Source organism: Bemisia tabaci, chromosome 3, assembly GCF_918797505.1.
Source record: "Bemisia tabaci chromosome 3, PGI_BMITA_v3".
Lineage (NCBI taxonomy): Eukaryota > Metazoa > Arthropoda > Insecta > Hemiptera > Aleyrodidae > Bemisia > Bemisia tabaci.
The window spans coordinates 8022883-8041135 of NC_092795.1; the positions used below are offsets into that span (position 1 = coordinate 8022883).

At 37.9% G+C, this 18253-nt stretch overlaps 1 protein-coding gene across 2 annotated transcripts; it reads left to right on the forward strand.

The window, feature by feature from the left end:
* The first annotated feature begins 5541 nt into the window (after positions 1 to 5541).
* On the forward strand, positions 5542 to 18142 carry LOC109032249 (uncharacterized). Of its 2 annotated transcripts, none has more exons than XM_019044277.2 (5): positions 5542 to 5695; positions 7661 to 9478; positions 10074 to 10191; positions 11732 to 11872; positions 15160 to 18142. In XM_019044277.2, exons 2-5 carry the CDS (start codon positions 7755 to 7757, stop codon positions 15886 to 15888), a joined length of 2712 nt encoding a protein of 903 aa, XP_018899822.2. In that variant the 5' UTR covers positions 5542 to 5695; positions 7661 to 7754; the 3' UTR covers positions 15889 to 18142. The 2 variants fall into 2 exon arrangements, with proteins under 2 accessions (XP_018899822.2, XP_072153807.1); XM_072297706.1 differs by having other exon boundaries at positions 5615 to 5900.
* The last annotated feature ends 111 nt before the right edge of the window (positions 18143 to 18253 follow it).

The following is an 18253-nucleotide window of genomic DNA, read 5'->3' on the forward strand; positions in this document are numbered from 1 at the left end:
TGCCCGCGTCCGGGCAAGTCTCTGGGCCCGCGACCATAGTACAAACAACTACCGCTGCAGCGCTGCGCATCCGTTTACGTCCTGCTCCATTCAGAGTCCATTCTAAAAGAAACTAAACCACAGATTTCGATGAAACTTTTTGAAAAGGCCAACAATGTCCTCTGACTGTTGAAAAACATCCTCGCTGAGAGCGCGAATGTGTCCCTTCATCCCCTAACACGCTCCCGCGCGCCCATCAGACCAGCTCGGTTTTTTAAATTTACCGCGCGAAAGGGCAACTTTAAGCTCGAATATAAAAAAAACTAAACCACGGATTTCGATGAAACTTTTTGAAAACACGGATAATGTCGCCTATTATCGAAAAACATCTTCGCTGAGAGCGCGAATGTGTCCCTTCATCCCCTAACACGCTCCCGCGCGCCCATCAGACCAGCTCGGTTTTTTAAATTTACCGCGCGAAAGGGCAACTTTAAGCTCGAATATAAAAAAAACTAAACCACGGATTTCGATGAAACTTTTTGAAAACACGGATAATGTCGCCTATTATCGAAAAACATCTTCGCTGAGAGCGCGAATGTGTCCCTTCATCCCCAAACACGCTCCCGCGCGCCCATCAGACCAGCTCGGTTTTTTGGATTTACCACGACATATACGCAACTTTAAAGGCAAATAATAAAAAAAGAAAACCACAGAATTCGATGAAACTTTTTGAAAACACGGAAAATGTCGCCAATTATCGAAAAACATCTTCGCTGAGAGCGCGAATGAGTCCCTTCATCCCCTAACTCGCTCCCGCGCGCCCATCAGACCAGCTCGGTTTTTTAAATTTACCGCGCGAAAGGGCATCTTTAAGCTCGAATATAAAAAAAAACTAAACCACGGATTTCGATGAAACTTTTTGAAAACACGGATAATGTCGCCTATTATCGAAAAACATCTTCGCTGAGAGCGCGAATGTGTCCCTTCATCCCCTAACACGCTCCCGCGCGCCCATCAGACCAGCTCGGTTTTTTAAATTTACCGCACGAAAGGGCAACTTTAAACTCGAATATAAAAAAAATTAACCACGGATTTCGATGAAACTTTTTGAAAACACGGATATTGTCTCCAATTATCGAAAAACATCTTCGCTGAGAGCGCGAATGTGTCCCTTCATCCCCTAACACGCTACCGCGCGCTCATCAGACCAGCTCGGTTTTTTGGATTTACCACGACATACACGCAACTTTAAAGGCAAATAATAAAAAAAGAAAACCACGGAATTCGATGATACTTTTGGAAAACACAGATAATAACTCGCAATTTGAAGAAAAAAATTCGCTGAGACCCCCCCACCACCCCTTCGACCCCTAAGATGCTACCGCGCCCGTATCAGACGGGCTCGGATTTTTCAATTTACCGCGCGTAAGTGCAACTTTAAGATCCAATATAAAAGAAAAAAAACCACGGATTTCGATGATACTTTTGGAAAACACAGATAATATCTCTGATTTTTAAAAAAAAAATTCGCTGAGACCCCCCCACTACCCCTTCGACCCCTAAGATGCTACCGCGCCCGTATCAGACGGGCTCGTATTTTTCAATTTACCGCGCGTAAGTGCAACTTTAAAGTCCAATATAAAAGAAAAAAAAACCACGGATTTCGATGATACTTTTGGAAAACACAGATAATAACTCGCAATTTGAAGAAAAAAATTCGCTGAGATCCCCCCACCACCCCTTCGACCCCTAAGATGCTACCGCGCCCGTATCAGACGGGCTCGGATTTTTCAATTTACCGCGCGTAAGTGCAACTTTATGATTCAATATAAAAGAAAAAAAACCACGGATTCCGATGATACTTTTGGAAAACACAGATAATAACTCGAAATTTGAAGAAAAAAATTCGCTGAGACCCCCCCACCACCCCTTCGACCCATAAGTTGCTACCCCGCGCATCAGATCGGCTCCGAATATTTAATCTTACCTCGCGCCAAGCGCATCTTTCAGGTCCAATATAAAAGAAAACAAACCACGGATTTCGATGATACTTTTGGAAAACACAGATAATAACTCAAAATTTGAAGAAGAAAATTCGCTGAGATCCCCCCACCACCCCTTCGACCCCTAAGTTGCTACCGCGCCCGTATCAGACAGGCTCGGATTTTTCAATTTACCGCGCGTAAGTGGAACTTTAAGGTCCGTAGTAATACTCAAGGCGCCTCCCTCGTTTTGATCAAGAATAGAATAAATATTTTAATTCAGATTCTCGCGTACTCTTTCAAAATTTAAAAGAGGCAGGTAGATGGCAGAATCTTTAAAAAGACCAAAAAAATTGCTTAAAAATACAACACTTCTGGCAAAACGGTCCTGATACTCTTATGGATGCGAAAACTGTGTTCAGTCAGATGTCTAGCCAGAACAAAATAAAATACTTTGCAAAAATTTGAATGTCATAATCCATTTCAGCCCCTTGCTTTTTGACCTTTTCTCATGATGTTTTAACACATTGTCCATGAACTAAGAATGTGAGGATGACAATGACAATAATTGAATTTTAAAAAAAAAAGATTTTAAATGAACACTAATTTTATTCCTGAGGAAAAATACATTGAAATAATACAGAAAAAAGACGGTTTACACACATTAATAGTACAAGATAATAATTGAGAAATTGAGATACCTTTGGCAGTAATTGAGGCACCTTTAGGAATGTTCAGAAACGCAAAGTTTCCTTGAGCTAACAAACAAGGGATTGACAAGGACAATAAATGAATTTAAAAAAAAAAAAAAAAATGAACACAAATGTTGTTCCGGAGGAAACAGACATTAAAATAGAGAAAAAAGACAGTTTACACATTAATAGCACAAGATAATTGAGATACCTTTGGAAATAATTTAGACACCTTTAGAAATGTTAAGAAACACACAGGTTTCCAAAAAATTAAGTACAGAAATATAAAATTACAGTCCTTGTAAAAACTAGTGCTTCATATTTTCAGTCATCACAATTTCAACAGTCTTCCAAAGAAAGTAAAAAATCTACTAATCTACTAACAATACAAAAATTTAAAACAAGTGAAAAGTAGGAAAACTAGGTAAATGAATAATTAAAGGCAAGATGGTGAATGAAGAGAGATAGATTGCATTTGCAAGAAGGAACCAAGAGCATTGCAATGTTGCTAAGATTGTGCAACTTCTGTTGTCCGGGAAGAAAAATCTGATCATCTAGGTATAAACAGATTTTATTTTACACCCTAAAAACTGCAAATTTAAGCAAAAAGTCTTAGTACTTTTGTTGCAAAGGATGAATTTGCACAGTGTTAGCAACATTGCAATCCTCTTGGTTCCCTTATGCAAAATGCAGTCCATGCTATTGGTCTGATGGGCGCGCGGGAGCGTGTTAGGGGATGAAGGGACACATTCGCGCTCTCAGCGAAGATGTTTTTCGATAATTGGCGACATTATCCGTGTTTTCAAAAAGTTTCATCGAAATCCGTGGTTTTCTTTTTTTATTATTTGCCTTTAAAGTTGCGTAGGTATATGTCGTGGTAAATTCAAAAAACCGAGCTGGTCTGATGGGCGCGTAAGAGCGTGTTAGGGGATGAAGGGACACATTTGCGCTCTCAGCGAGGACGTTTTTTGATAATTGGAGACATTATCCGTGTTTTCAAAAAGTTTCATCGAATTCCGTGGTTTTCTTTTTTTATTATTTGCCTTTAAAGTTGCGTGTATGTCGTGGTAAATCCAAAAAACCGAGCTGGTCTGATGAGCGCGCGGTAGCGTGTTAGGGGATGAAGGGACACATTCGCGCTCTCAGCGAAGATGTTTTTCGATAATTGGAGACAATATCCGTGTTTTCAAAAAGTTTCATCGAAATCCGTGGTTAATTTTTTTTATATTCGAGTTTAAAGTTGCCCTTTCGTGCGGTAAATTTAAAAAACCGAGCTGGTCTGATTAGCGCGCGGGAGCGTGTTAGGAGATGAAGGGACACATTCGCGCTCTCAGCGAAGATGTTTTTCGATAATAGGCGACATTATCCGTGTTTTCAAAAAGTTTCATCGAAATCCGTGGTTTAGTTTTTTTTATATTCGAGCTTAAAGTTGCCCTTTCGCGCGGTAAATTTAAAAAACCGAGCTGGTCTGATGGGCGCGCGGGAGCGTGTTAGGGGATGAAGGGACACATTCGCGCTCTCAGCGAAGATGTTTTTCGATAATTGGAGACAATATCCGTGTTTTCAAAAAGTTTCATCGAAATCCGTGGTTAATTTTTTTTATATTCGAGTTTAAAGTTGCCCTTTCGTGCGGTAAATTTAAAAAACCGAGCTGGTCTGATGGGCGCGCGGGAGCGTGTTAGGGGATGAAGGGACACATTCGCGCTCTCAGCGAAGATGTTTTTCGATAATAGGCGACATTACCCGTGTTTTCAAAAAGTTTCATCGAAATCCGTGTTTTGGTTTTTTTTATATTCGAGCTTAAAGTTGCGCTTTCGCGCGGTAAATTTAAAAAACCGAGCTGGTCTGATGGGCGCGCGGGAGCGTGTTAGGGGAGGAAGGGACTCATTTGCCCTCTCAGCGAAGATGTTTTTCAACAGTCAGAGGGATTGTTGGCCTTTTCAAAAAGTTTCATCGAAATCCGTGGTTTAGTTTTTTTTTATATTCGAGCTTAAAGATGCCCTTTCGCGCGGTAAATTTAAAAAACCGAGCTGGTCTGATGGGCGCGCGGGAGCGAGTTAGGGGATGAATGGACTCATTCACGCTCTCAGCGAAGATGTTTTTCGATAATTGGCGACATTGTCCGTGTTTTCAAAAAGTTTCATCGAATCCTGTGGTTTTCTTTTTTTATTATTTGCCTTTAAAGTTGCGTATATGTCGTGGTAAATCCAAAAAACCGAGCTGGTCTGATGGGCGCGCGGGAGCGTGTTTGGGGATGAAGGGACACATTCGCGCTCTCAGCGAAGATGTTTTTCGATAATAGGCGACATTATCCGTGTTTTCAAAAAGTTTCATCGAAATCCGTGGTTTAGTTTTTTTTATATTCGAGCTTAAAGATGCCCTTTCGCGCGGTAAATTTAAAAAACCGAGCTGGTCTGATGGGCGCGCGGGAGCGAGTTAGGGGATGAAGGGACTCATTCGCGCTCTCAGCGAAGATGTTTTTCGATAATTGGCGACATTTTCCGTGTTTTCAAAAAGTTTCATCGAATTCTGTGGTTTAGTTTTTTTTATATTCGAGCTTAAAGTTGCCCTTTCGCGCGGTAAATTTAAAAAACCGAGCTGGTCTGATGGGCGCGCGGGAGCGTGTTAGGGGATGAAGGGACACATTCGCGCTCTCAGCGAGGATGTTTTTCAACAGTCAGAGGGATTGTTGGCCTTTTCAAAAAGTTTCATCGAAATCTGTGGTTTAGTTTCTTTTAGAATGGTCTCTGAATGGAGCAGGACGTAAACGGATGCGCAGCGCTGCAGCGGTAGTTGTTTGTACTATGGTCGCGGGCCCAGAGACTTGCCCGGACGCGGGCATGCCTTGGCATGTTGTTCATGTGCCGGTCTGATAGAGGTCTGATAGATTCAGCGCGGTTGATGACGCAGAACTGGATCAAAGTGACGTAATCTCCTCGGCGTTTTGTTGGTTTTGTTTATTTTTGGTTCTTTCGTTCTTTCTCGTTAGGATCTTCTTAATTTTCTGGCTTATTGTGGTTGTACATCATCGATTTCGTTTTCGTAAGTTTTGTTGAGATTTCCTTCCTTTCGTTTGGGTCAGCGCTCTTATTTCTCCGCACATGAGCAATGTGGATGTGCGAAATCCTGTTTATGCTCTGTATCAAATGTACCATAGGAAGAACTGAACGTGCGTAAAGAACCTATCGATGAGCAAGAGCTTCTTTAGGAAGTAGCTTTACTTCTGTATATTTTGCAAAGTTAATCAGTAAGTCAGGCCCACATTTCTTCTCTTAAAAGTTTCGTATTTTACAGTATTTTCTTGGCGCAATAATTTAACTTGACCCTCTGAAGTTAGCTGAGGACAATGCTGCTTACCATAATATTATTTGGCTTGTTAATCATGGAATCAGGAAAAATAGAAGTTATTCTCCACTAAGGATTAACATGTTGCTGTAGTTAGCTGCATATTTTGAACTGGGTCGCAGGAAAATCATCGTAAGCACTCTAAGCGGGAAGATGAAATCCTGCTTAATTCGAGACCCAGGTTTAAGCGCAAGCAAAATTCAAGCTGAACGTCTCCATTATTAGAGTAGTTTTGCTATTCTGAGATCAAAAAGAGCTTGACATGATTATCAAGACACCATGCGTCCGTGTGGAAAAGTAGACAAATGTTTCTGTTTGAATTTGATGAAGCTCGATTAGGGTGATCTTGAAAAATTTATTATGCCACCCATGTCAAACTAAGTAATCTACAGAGTCACTGAATATGCAGAAAGGCATTGAATTAAAAATTCCGAAAGAAGGAAGTTAATTTGCGAAATGTGCGACTAAGAGATAGTCAGCCTCTGTCTTGATATTCTTTTGAGGTTAGGTATGATGGCACATTGATCAGAAGGGCTTTTTTTATCGCAGATCAGGGTGGAACGCACTGGATCGGAATCCTGAGCGATCCGGACCGATCCACAGTGTTCCAAGTGATAAAAATATCCGAACTTGGAATTTGGTTAGATTTGTTATTGTTTTGATTTGTTGGGGACGGCAACCTCCTCGCATTAGGTTAGGATCACAGTGAATCGCGAGCTCGCCCCACCTCGGAAGAGCGATTCAGCGTTCCACCCTGATCCACCTGGAACGCTCGGATCACGGCTGAGGAACGGAATAAAAAAATACCGATTTTCATTGTGATCCACTGCGATCCGTATAAAAAAAAGCCCTAGAGTTTTGATTTGTTGGGGACGGCAACTTCCTCGCATTAGGTTAGGATCACAGTGGATTGCGAGCTCGCCCCACCTCGGAAGATCGATCCAGAGTTCCACCCTGATCCACCTGGAACGCTTGGATCACGGTTGAGGAACGGAATAAAAAAATACTGATGTTCACCTCGATCCATCGCGTTCCACTGCGATCCGCATAAAAAAAAGCCCTAGAGAATCTACCACGTTTTCAAAATATGCTGTAGAATAATTTGAGCTAATTATTGTCGCTCAAAGACTTTCAAGAAAAGTTAAAGCTACTCTCCTAAGGTGCTCATCTATTGCAGTTATGTTTTGTTGCAATTCATGTGGGTCTGATGACTTAAAAAAGAAAAAAAATCACTCTCCTAGGTATCCTGAAAAATTTTCATGGGGGTAGCTAGAAATTTATTTGAAAACTGAAAAATAAAAAAATTCAATAAGAGCCCACAATGATCTCGCCAAAAGTTCTCGAGAGTCCTCTGATTTATTTTTGTTTTGGCTATTTGAATCATGAGTTAATGTTTTTGAAGATTAAAAATGGCATCCATCATTGCTAGTCTGAATAAATTGAAACTTGGCCAACAAATTTTTATCAGAAAGTGAGTTACCCTTCTTGTAAATATTTTTTAATTAAAGTTTACATTTGTGGTACCTAATTTTATGTTTTGTTTTCTACAAACAAAATATTTAACTGTCACTGTACATAGAAATGCTGAAGACTTTCATTATCTAATTAGAAAGAAAGATTGTTCAATTCCTTGTCACTACTCAAGTTTTAATATGTTTTCAGATTCTGATTCAAACTCTGTGTGCACAGCTTCAGTCATAAGCAACCTGCCACAAACTGCATAGTCTGGAGGGAAAACTATGCCAAAAAAGTCAGAATGTGCTTTGTTGTTGGACAAGCCCCATCATGTATACTTCTTTTGTTGTGTTGCTTCATTGCTAGTATTTTTGCCTTAAATAACTCAGAGCCTTGCCTTTCAAACTGCCAGTGTTTGCCTAATATTTTAGAATGCAAGGATGTAGATTTTAGTAAAATCAACATTCCGCAGGATGTCAGAGTCCTAAAATTAATGAGAATCCTGATTCTTGAGCTAACAAATAAAAGTCTTGGAAGTACAACGAAGTTAAAAGAAGTGGTACTCAATGAAAATGGAATCACCCATATTGATTTTAATTTTTTTGAGAATCACCATCAGGTTGAAATTTTGAATGTGGCGGGCAACCAAATTAAGGCTCTTGATAGTGAATTATTTAGACCTTTGACGTTCTTGAAAACAGTGGTTTTCAAATCAAACCACATTAAAAAACTCCATGAAAATTTGTTTTACAAAGTTGAAGCCCTAGAAATGATAGATTTTAGTGATAATCGAATTGTGACACCGATCACACGATGCATGCTCCGAGACCTCAAAGAACTGCGATATTTAGATTTATCCAGAAATGAGATTCCATCCATAGACTCAGATGCCCTAGAAAAGAATGAGCTCTTGCAGTATGTGAATATAAGTCATAATAAATTGGAAGATGTCAAAACTCTCTTTGAAGATCTGACAATGCTTACAGAATTAGATTTAAGCTCCAATCAAATTAAAATACTGGACAAAGATGTTTTTGAAGACTGCTCAAGCTTGAGGAGACTGCTTCTAAATAATAACCGGATTGAATACCTGCCCTTGCTGGTCTTCCAGTATTTAGAGAACCTAACGGAACTGAAGCTAAGTAATAATCCTTTGAAACATCTTCCAACCGATATTTTCCATCAGAACAAACGCATTCAATATCTCAACATTGACAATATAAATATTGTCCATCTTCAATATGAATTATTCCATGATCTAAAAGAAATGAAAAGCATTGACATCAGCAATAACACAATCTTGCAAAGCATCGATGATGGTATATTTATCAACAAACCTGAGTTACATACAGTGAACCTTGCCTCTACAAATATTAGCAGGATTCCTGTCTCTATCTTGAGTTTAGACAACTTGAAAAATTTAAAACTTGAAAACTTAAGGATCAAATGTGACTGCCGCTCTACATGGCTGATCAAGTTTTGGGAGAAGTTTAGCAAGGTCAATCTGCAGTACACAAATTTTCAATGTAAAGAGGCTCTTCAAATTAATGTTGTAGAATTTCTGAGCACGCTACGGTGCGATGAGCCACAAATTATATATAACTCACCATTAACATATTATATGCTGCTCTCTGGAGCCATGCTAGACTGCTTGGCAGTTGGCCACCCAGAACCAACGATTACTTGGTTCACGCCCAATGGAATTACATTCCATGATCCATTGTTCAATGAAACAAATCATCCCAAAGTCCATGACAACCAGCGTATCGCAATTGAAACAGACACCATGAATGTGATGGCTAACGGATCATTGCACATTAAAAAAGTACTGCGTGAGGATGTTGGCAATTACACGTGTTTTGTTCTGAATAAAAACGGCAATATATCAGCTGTGACAACCATTCGTCTGGACCCAGACACATTCAACAAGCGTCAATTCATGAGCTTTGCTGTCGGAATTTTTTGTGCTGTGATATTCCTCACTGGAACTGTTGTCGTCCATGCAATTATTTTTGTGTGCAAAAAGTAAGTCTTACTCCATCTCTCTAGAATGTTTTATTTTAATTGATGCAGAAATATTCTATTTGTAGTGATATCAGTTCATAAATAAAAAGGTAAACTAATATATAAATCTAACATATATATATAAATATAATATAAAAGAAAAAGGCTGTGCTCAGAAACTTTGGCAGGGTTGCAGCACAGTTATTTCCATGCAAAATTTTGTGGAAAAATCAGATAGTTTATCATAAAGTTAAAAAAGTCTTTAGCGGCAAACAAGAACTAATCATCATGTGCCATGCTGCTAAGAAGGTAGAGAGAGTGTTTCAATAGAAACTCCATTTCAATAACAATTTGAGCATACTTGCCTAACATAATTTCGCCAAAAATTATCCCTGGAATGTTTAGATCCTTTATTCACAGATCCAGTTATACATAATGAATTCAGTTTTAACATTTGTTTTCAAAGTGAGGGAGTATTGAAGCTCTTCACCTTCCTTCTAAAATTTTACGGTGGCAGTTTCTCTAACTTTTGACCTCTTGAAACTTACATACTCACTTCTGCAGAGTTTTTTTATATTCTTCAATGTAACTATGATTGCTCTTAATTTTGATTCAGGATATGCGGCAAGAGCAAAGAGGAGTCTCAGAAAACTGATATTCATCAAATGATAGAGGCTGCCGAGCAGTACCGCTCTCAGCAACTTGAGAAATTAAGGGAAAACTATATGGCCCAGGTTAGAGCTCTTTTATTTATTATTTTCGCTCATTATTTCAGCCTGTTGAGTGGAAACTGGCATATGGAAACTTTTTGAAATATAGGTACATTTTCAAGAAGGTGTTCAAATTTTAATAAAAGTATAAAACATCTCCCAAAAATGTCCCTATGTAACATAACCAAGTGACAAGAACAAGCTAATAATGATAACAAAAATAAAGTTAAGAATTATGTGAAACCTTTGATAGAACTAAGCATGCAAAATTCTTGAAGAAAGAGGTTAAAAATTCAGCAAAATGTTGCATATGAGTACAAAGAGAACACCAATATTAGCACTCTAAATGAGTAAAACATAACCCTTGTTAACTTTAAACTCTCAATGTATAATAACAAAATATTTGATGACAGTTTACTATCAATAGTAATCATAACATGACAGTAAGTATGAAAATTGTCCAAAAAATCGAAAATACTGACTGAAGAATCAATGCCGTTTGAAAACTCAAACCCAGACTTTTCAGATGACTTAATTAACAATTGTACTCCAGATGTCCAACATGACAATCAACGGGCAAGTGAAACTCGATTTGACGCTAACTTTAAGAAAATATCATCATCAAAGCTGAGACTTACTCTACAAAGACTGGAAAAAATGACATTGACTTGGTGATTATCCCTTGAAACATACCACAGAGACATATGTACAAGCCAAAGAAATCCTACTGAACCGCTTCAACAATATATTAAAATTTTAGTAAACTAGAAAGATTCCAAGAGAATGGAAGTACCTATTTAAAAAATGTTTGAATCATGAAAAAAAAGCACAGATTGCACTATTAATACGTCATGTAGACCATGAGGATTTATCTCAGTAAAAAATATACAAAATTGTTGCAAGGACCCTTTGTCGTCTCTTTCACAGAGCTAGAAAATTTGTAAAGGCAGTAACAGTCTAAAGGAAGATTCTTTAGTCAAAAAAAAAAATTGACCCTTGATTTTTTTTAGTGTCATACATATTGCAACTAAATTATGGATGTATGGATGAACTCCTGAATTTAGTATACTGCTCGAAAATTTTCAGAAAAGATTCTTATAAAAATGTTCCCACTGACTTTTGTGCGGAGGACAATCAGAGCCTCATGCAAAAACGATTTTAATCAATTCTGACCAGCAAATTTATTCTGTTCTCTTTTTTCTTTTGAACCTCTTGATTCACAATGACCATGATGGAACTGCAGGAATGCTTATCTCTGTTTTCGACGTTTCAGACTTCTTGTCATACTTCATTTCTTAAGTATATGAGTAAAAATACTCACTATCATTTCTTGGAAACTTTCCTGATTTTTTTCTCTGTTTGAAGATCGATCTTTAAAACTTTCAAGCAATAGCGTTGGTTTGTTCTCATTTAATAAAATAATTGGAGCAGAGATTCTGATAAACTGTAAGCAAGGTATGCATTCCTGCAGTTTCACCTTGGATAAGCATATTGCAAGCTGCCTGTCTCAAGTAGACTATAATATGTTTCTTAATGGTTACTTTCTGTGATTATCAAAATGCAGATCAAAAAGATAGAAGAGGACTGCGCTCAACAGACAAAATGGATCTGGGAGAGCTATCATGGCCAAGTGAAGGATTCAAAAGACACAAAAGATTATGGAGCTGGTCACATTCCATCTATCAAAGAACAGTATAATGACCAAGTGAGTTCACTCTCTACTGTACTTCATCATCGTTAATATCATTGAGGGAAAATCTTCATCCACCATTTTTTTTAGAAAGCTTCATCCGCCATGGCTTTAAAAGCACTTTCATCCATGTATTTCTCAAAGGCTCACCTATCCTCCTTTTCAAAGGAATGTGATTTTGAAAAAATTCATCCACCATTTTTATCCAAGGGAATCGTCCACCATGATTATTTAAAAGCCTCATCTAATGTATATTTTGATAGGTGTCATATTGACGGTGAAACTCCCAAACCATGTATCTCGATTTCTGATGTTGTAAACACTTGTCATACTTCATTTTTTAAATGGAACATTATGGACACGTCAATTCAACGTACTATTCAACGCAAATTTCCCTGATTTCACTGCTCTTTGCAAAAAAAATTCTGTAAAAATTTCAAGGAATGATGTCGATTTGTTCTCCTTCAAAGAAATACATTTGGAGCAAATATTCTAAAACACCGCAAACAAGATATGTACACAGTTTGGGAATTTCGCCATCGATATACTGTGATCTCATTCAACATTGGGAAACAGTTGGAAACAACATTCTTTCCATCACTTTTATATTTAGGGTTACTCGAGAAGTACCTTTCCTTCCTGCACCTGATGCCTTAACAGTCCAGGCGCCTGGTAGCTAAAAATGAGGCTACCTGGCATTTTGGGTACACAGCGACTTTTTTGGCTTTCTTTATGTTTTTTGGGTCGCTGAATCCGAATCTGAAGTTTCCTACCGCGTATCTGGTGAGCATTTTCCGCCATTTTGAAAAAATGGCCTAAAAAGGCCTTTTTTGCGGTTTTTTTATGTAGCGGCTACGCATGAGTAAAAATTCCTGATTTAAATAATGTTTTGAATTGCTGACAAAATTTGGAAGAAAATGGTATATGAATATGCTAGGTTTGCTTAAAAATTGAGGAAGATACGGCATCGTGAACATCGCGCCCATTCACGTTTTCGCGTCGCACCCGTTAACGCGTGATCCGGCTCGCCGCGGTCAGCTAAGTTCCGAAGTGTTCCAAAGTTCCGAGATCCGAGGTTCCTCAATTTTTGAGCAAACCTAGCATATTCATATACCATTTTCTTCCAAATTTTGTCAGCTATTCAAAACATTATCTAAATCCGGGATTTTTTCTCATGCGTAGCCGCTATATAAAAAAAACCGCAAAAAAAGGCCTTTTTAGGCCATTTTTTCAAAATGGCGGAAAATGCTCACCAGATACGCGGTAGGAAACTTCAGATTCGGATTCAACGACCCAAAAAACATAAAGTAAGCCAAAAAAATCGCTGTGTACCCAAAATTCCCGGTAGACTTACCAGGCGCCTGGACTATAATCATGTATGGAGATATTGAAATGTCCTAATTGGTGCTTTCAATTCATTCTTTGGTCAAGAAGGCTTTACCTTTAAAAAAACCCTGTCTGTTGATACACCCAACATTGAATAATTAAGAACGGGAAAGAAAATTTAAAAAAACATGATCATCCAAATATAATGAAGTTAAAAACAGTAACCTCTAGAGAGGACTCCCATCTAGCTAGGCTTATCCCTTAAGTATGCCTTAATCATGCATGGAGGTATTGAAATGTCCTAATTGGTTAGGGTGTTCCGTTTTTAGACAACCATCTCAAAACCTTGCTCCCCGGGCTTTTTCCCATTCCTTTTGGTCCCTAAAAGACAAATATGAAGTTTCAGCTTCATAGCTGAAGTCTACACTTTCCCCCAAAGCGATGAAAATTTTGGGAGCAATTACATTGGTTTAAATGGGGAGAAAATAGGCCGATTCGCGGAATTACGTTTTTCGGTCGTAAAATGCGCCGAAATGATTTCAGACCTGACCATCTCTTGAAAAGTCGTCCAGGGGCCTATTTTGAATGAGGAAATTCCACTTTTGACCCAGAGATGGGGGGAGGGGGGGTCACGGCGCAGTTAGTTTAGAGGCGCTGCGCGCAGCAAAATGATAGCATTTGACAGTTTTTGATCAACCTCAAAACAGGCTCTCCGAAGCTGAGGAGGCTAGTATATCTCATAAATTGTAATAAAATAATGTACCAGAGTTGTTTTCATCCTTCCAGAACTATTTTCGACCATTTACAAAGTTGCCAAAATTTACTCGAAACTAGAAGGAAATTAGTGTATATCATGTTCTGCACTTGAGTGATTTTGGCAACAGTGTAAATGGTCGAAAATAGTTCTGAAGGGATGAAAACAACTCTGGTACATTATTTTATTACAATTTATGAGATATACTAGCCTCCTCAGCTTCGGAGAGCCTGTTTTGAGGTTGATCAAAAACTGTCAAATGCTACCATTTTGCTGCGCGCAGCGCCTCTAAACTAACTGCGCCGTGACCCCCCCTCCCCCCATCTCTGGGTCAAAAGTGGAATTTCCTCATTCAAAATAGGCCCCTGGACGACTTTTCAAGAGATGGTCAGGTTTGAAATCATTTCGGCGCATTTTACGACCGAAAAACGTAATTCCGCGAATCGGCCTATTTTCTCCCCATTTAAACCAATGTAATTGCTCCCAAAATTTTCATCGCTTTGGGGGAAAGTGTAGACTTCAGCTATGAAGCTGAAACTTCATATTTGTCTTTTGGGGACCAAAAGGAATGGGAAAAAGCCCGGGGAGCAAGGTTTTGAGATGGCTGTCTAAAAACGGAACACCCTATAATTGGTGCACTCAATTCATTCTTTGGTTAAGAAGGCTTCACCTTTAAAAAACCCTGTCTGTTGATACACCCAACATTGAATAATTAAGAATGGGAAAGAAAATTTAAAAAAAAAAAAAAAAAAAAAACATGATCATCAAAATATAATGAAGTTAAAAACAGAAACCTCTGTAAAGGACTCCCATCTAGCTAGGTTGATCCCTTAAGCTGAAATGCTGCCAACATTAATGTCCCAGTAAGAGAGTTTCCAGACTTTTGCTTAGTTTTGGGGCCTTAAAAAGTAATCGATGAAAGTATAAACTCTTCTTGAGTAACTTTGTTCGTCAAGTGGTTCCGCAGCATTGATTTGACCTAAGTGTTCTGACAGAAATGAAGGATCTTCAGATGATTTGCTTTGTACACTCAAAGGCACCCTCAGAAGCCTCTCAACAGAGGATCATAGCAGAAAAAAATTGCGAAGTCCAAAAATTATAAAAGAGACTTAAGGGTGGGGGGTCCTCTTGCAACCTCTCTTCCTAGACTCTGGCTGCTGTTCACCAGCTCAGGTATTTTTTTTTAAAATCAGTGTCTACAATGGTTCATCTTTTATTTCAGGTGCGCAAGGTACGTGATTACACAACTTCTCAGTTAAGTAAAGTGCGCGAAAACTATGTCTTCCAGCGGGACAAGATCCGGAAATTCAGCGCCCACCAAGTGCTAAGGTTCAGGGAGAACTGTAAGTACCAACAGCAAGCTCTGAACAAAGTCTTGGAAAACTTCAATATTGATAACTGCAAGAACGGTTGCGGCCAGTCAACGTCTGAGATCAACTTCAGCAGTGACCGAGACGTCGGAGAAATTGTAGCTTCAAGTAAATGCCATACTTTGGAGGGTAGTCACCCAATAGATGAACTTCTGAGTTCATGTAATGAGGGTGATGCAAAATTGGGTGAAACCAAGTGCCCGATTTTAAAGTGTCGTGAGTCTGGTAGCTGTTTTTCAATTTATTACACACCAACCAACACAACCAATAGTCCACTTACTCCACGTGTCCTCAACCGGAGGGATGACACAAAACCTTGTCACTCTGATGATGACAAACTTTTACCTCTACTAGCTCAAGCTGATGATAATCTTCCAATTCAATTAGAATTAAAGTCTAGGCACAATTCAATTGTGTCCATCCACTATTTAGGTACTTCATCTGTTGATGAAAATAAATTAGCGCCCGAACAAAATCAAAGACTTTTCGAAACTGACTCAACAAAAAGTCAGTCTAATACTGTTCCCACTTTAGCCTCCAAGTCAGTTGATATTTATCCAAGCGAATGCTCAAGTGCTTAAAAAGTCAGTTTCGTTTTAATGAAGCTCTTTGTTCCTTCTACTCTTTTAAGAGATCTGATTTCTTGTGATTACTTTTTCTAGGGCAGGGTTTAACCTATAAGACTTTAGAGCTTTATTTAAATCAATAGAGCAGTTAATCGTTATTTTAAATTTGTAGGCACAGTAGGACCTTATTTATCAAGGCTTAATTGAAATGAGTGTCAACAAAAACGCTGATTAATCTGAGGTTGGGTCAAAAGTCTGCGTGGGATTTTGAAGAGAAAACATATAATTGAATACTCAGAGTACCTTGTCTAGTGGTCCATTAATCATTATGAGGATGTTGAATCAAGGAAGTACAGCCCAAAAGCTGGATGTTAAGTACTTTGGCGAAGTTTAAGATGATTAGCCAAAAAAAATTTCGGAACTGTACCTATCACCCATGAGTTTCAAAAATATGAGCAAAAATCCGGAAGATGAACTGTGAAAATGCAAATCCCTTTAACACAGGTAAACTAAAGTTATTTCCAACAAATAGGGTAAGCAGTTCAGAACCTTCCAGCGTTTTTCCATAATACCTCTAAAGGCCTGAACTTGTTTGAGCCTGTTCCTGATTGGACGTATTAACCTTAAAACGAAGGAGTAAGTCTTATCATTAATTTAACTGCACTGTTAAAGTACTTAAGCCATAAAAGTGGAGATGGGGGAAGTAGATGTGCAATGTTTTTATTTTATACAGGCTGTATAAACTATTCAAGAAATGTGTAATTATTTTTAATGGTCCCTCTCATTGTGAAAGAACCTTTTTAGTTAGAAATTTTATTTTTCACTTGCTAGAGAATTCTTCACTCTCACTTTAACCCCGATGAATTAAAAAAAAAAAAATTGAATTTTATTGGTACCATAATTATTAAAAGTGCTGTGAGAGAATGATCATGACAAGCTCATAAAAATAGCTAATGGAGAAATTAAGAGATTTTGTTCAGCTGGAAGCAAATTTTAAGTCTAGAAGAAGATGTAGGAAACCTTCGAGTTTCTTCGGAGGTAAATTTTTGTTCTCTATAGGGTTTTTCATATTATGATAGTGTAACTGCATGCAAGTTCCTTACCTCTGTTTTATTTTATCTAAGGACAAAGAAGCAACACTAATGTTTTGGTTCAAAAAATTTAAGAAGTTTTCAAGAAATAGTGTCAGTATTTGGCCTTTCAAAAAATGAATCATGTATGACAGGTAATTTGCAGTTTCGCAAATTGAGGTACGCATTTTTGCAGTTTCACTGTTGATTTGTTTTTAACGTAATCACAAAGTCTCCTCCACTAAAGGCTGCACTAAAACTGTCTTGCGGAGAGAACCTAAAACTGAGCAAATCCCTTTTAAATTTGAACCAAATATTTTCTGTCACTATTCTAGCCTCCCCCCCCCCCCCCCCCCCATAAGCAGATTGAATTTGTTTGCCTTCCTTTTGACACTCCTGAGAGGAGTATAACTCCCAATATTTCCCCCAAAAAAATTAGTTTCTCCAAAATCAATGAATAAAAACTCCATGGCAACAAAAATATACCTCTTTTTAGCTGGTTTCATTGCCACTCTTGCAGCTTCAGTATTAAATTTTAGGAAATTAGACAATTTTACTTAGTATTAAAATCCTCACTTGTTAGTTTTAATAGATTTAGAAGGCTGCCAGTCAGCATGGAAAGTCTGAGACAGTGAGGTTATGAAATACAGTCGCCGAAATTAATCATCTTTAAATTCGGAACTGGAAAAATTTTATGTAAATTTTGTTCTTTTCATTCAATATCTTATCTTAAAAGTTAGCATACCAGTCAATTTTCAGAAAAATCTAGCATGAGATGTTCCCTTATAACTGATTCTAAAAAAGCTAGCAGAGAAAATAATGAGAAAGGTGCTGGAATGCATGCTAGTCAGTCAGTTTTTGATGAAACTGATACGGAAGAAAATCCATAATTCAAAGGTTTGAAAAGACATTGAACTAAAAAGAAATTAATAATTGTATTGAACATTGATCAATTATGTTTTGTTATATCCGTTATTATGCATTCAAGTAATGTACTTTAATTTATTACTTATTTTTTACTTTTTCATCAATGAATTATGATATTAGTGTAATTTTTTAAGGATGTATGTCAATCAAATTCCTTCCTTGAAAAGTTTTTGCTGTTTTAGTTTTAGAGGCTTCGTTTTTCCAAGTTTTATTTTCTTCTTTTTTTGAATGAACCTCAACAAAATAAATTTTGATAAAGACTATCATCAAAACGAATTTTGTTCTTTCATTATACCAGAAAGTATTTTCACTCGTTATGTTCTACTTTCCAAAGCTTTGCTTCTCTCAAATTTAGATGTAGCCAACAAATTTTCAGTAATACT

Excerpts from the sequence above, each read along its gene's own strand:
- LOC109032249 (XM_019044277.2), top strand. The coding sequence starts at position 7,755 with ATGTGCTTTGTTGTTGGACAAGCCCCATCATGTATACTTCTTTTGTTG. Across the intron at positions 9,479-10,073 it reads ATTATTTTTGTGTGCAAAAA|GATATGCGGCAAGAGCAAAG; the intron begins GTAAGTCTTACT and ends ATTTTGATTCAG. Across the intron at positions 10,192-11,731 it reads GGGAAAACTATATGGCCCAG|ATCAAAAAGATAGAAGAGGA; the intron begins GTTAGAGCTCTT and ends ATCAAAATGCAG.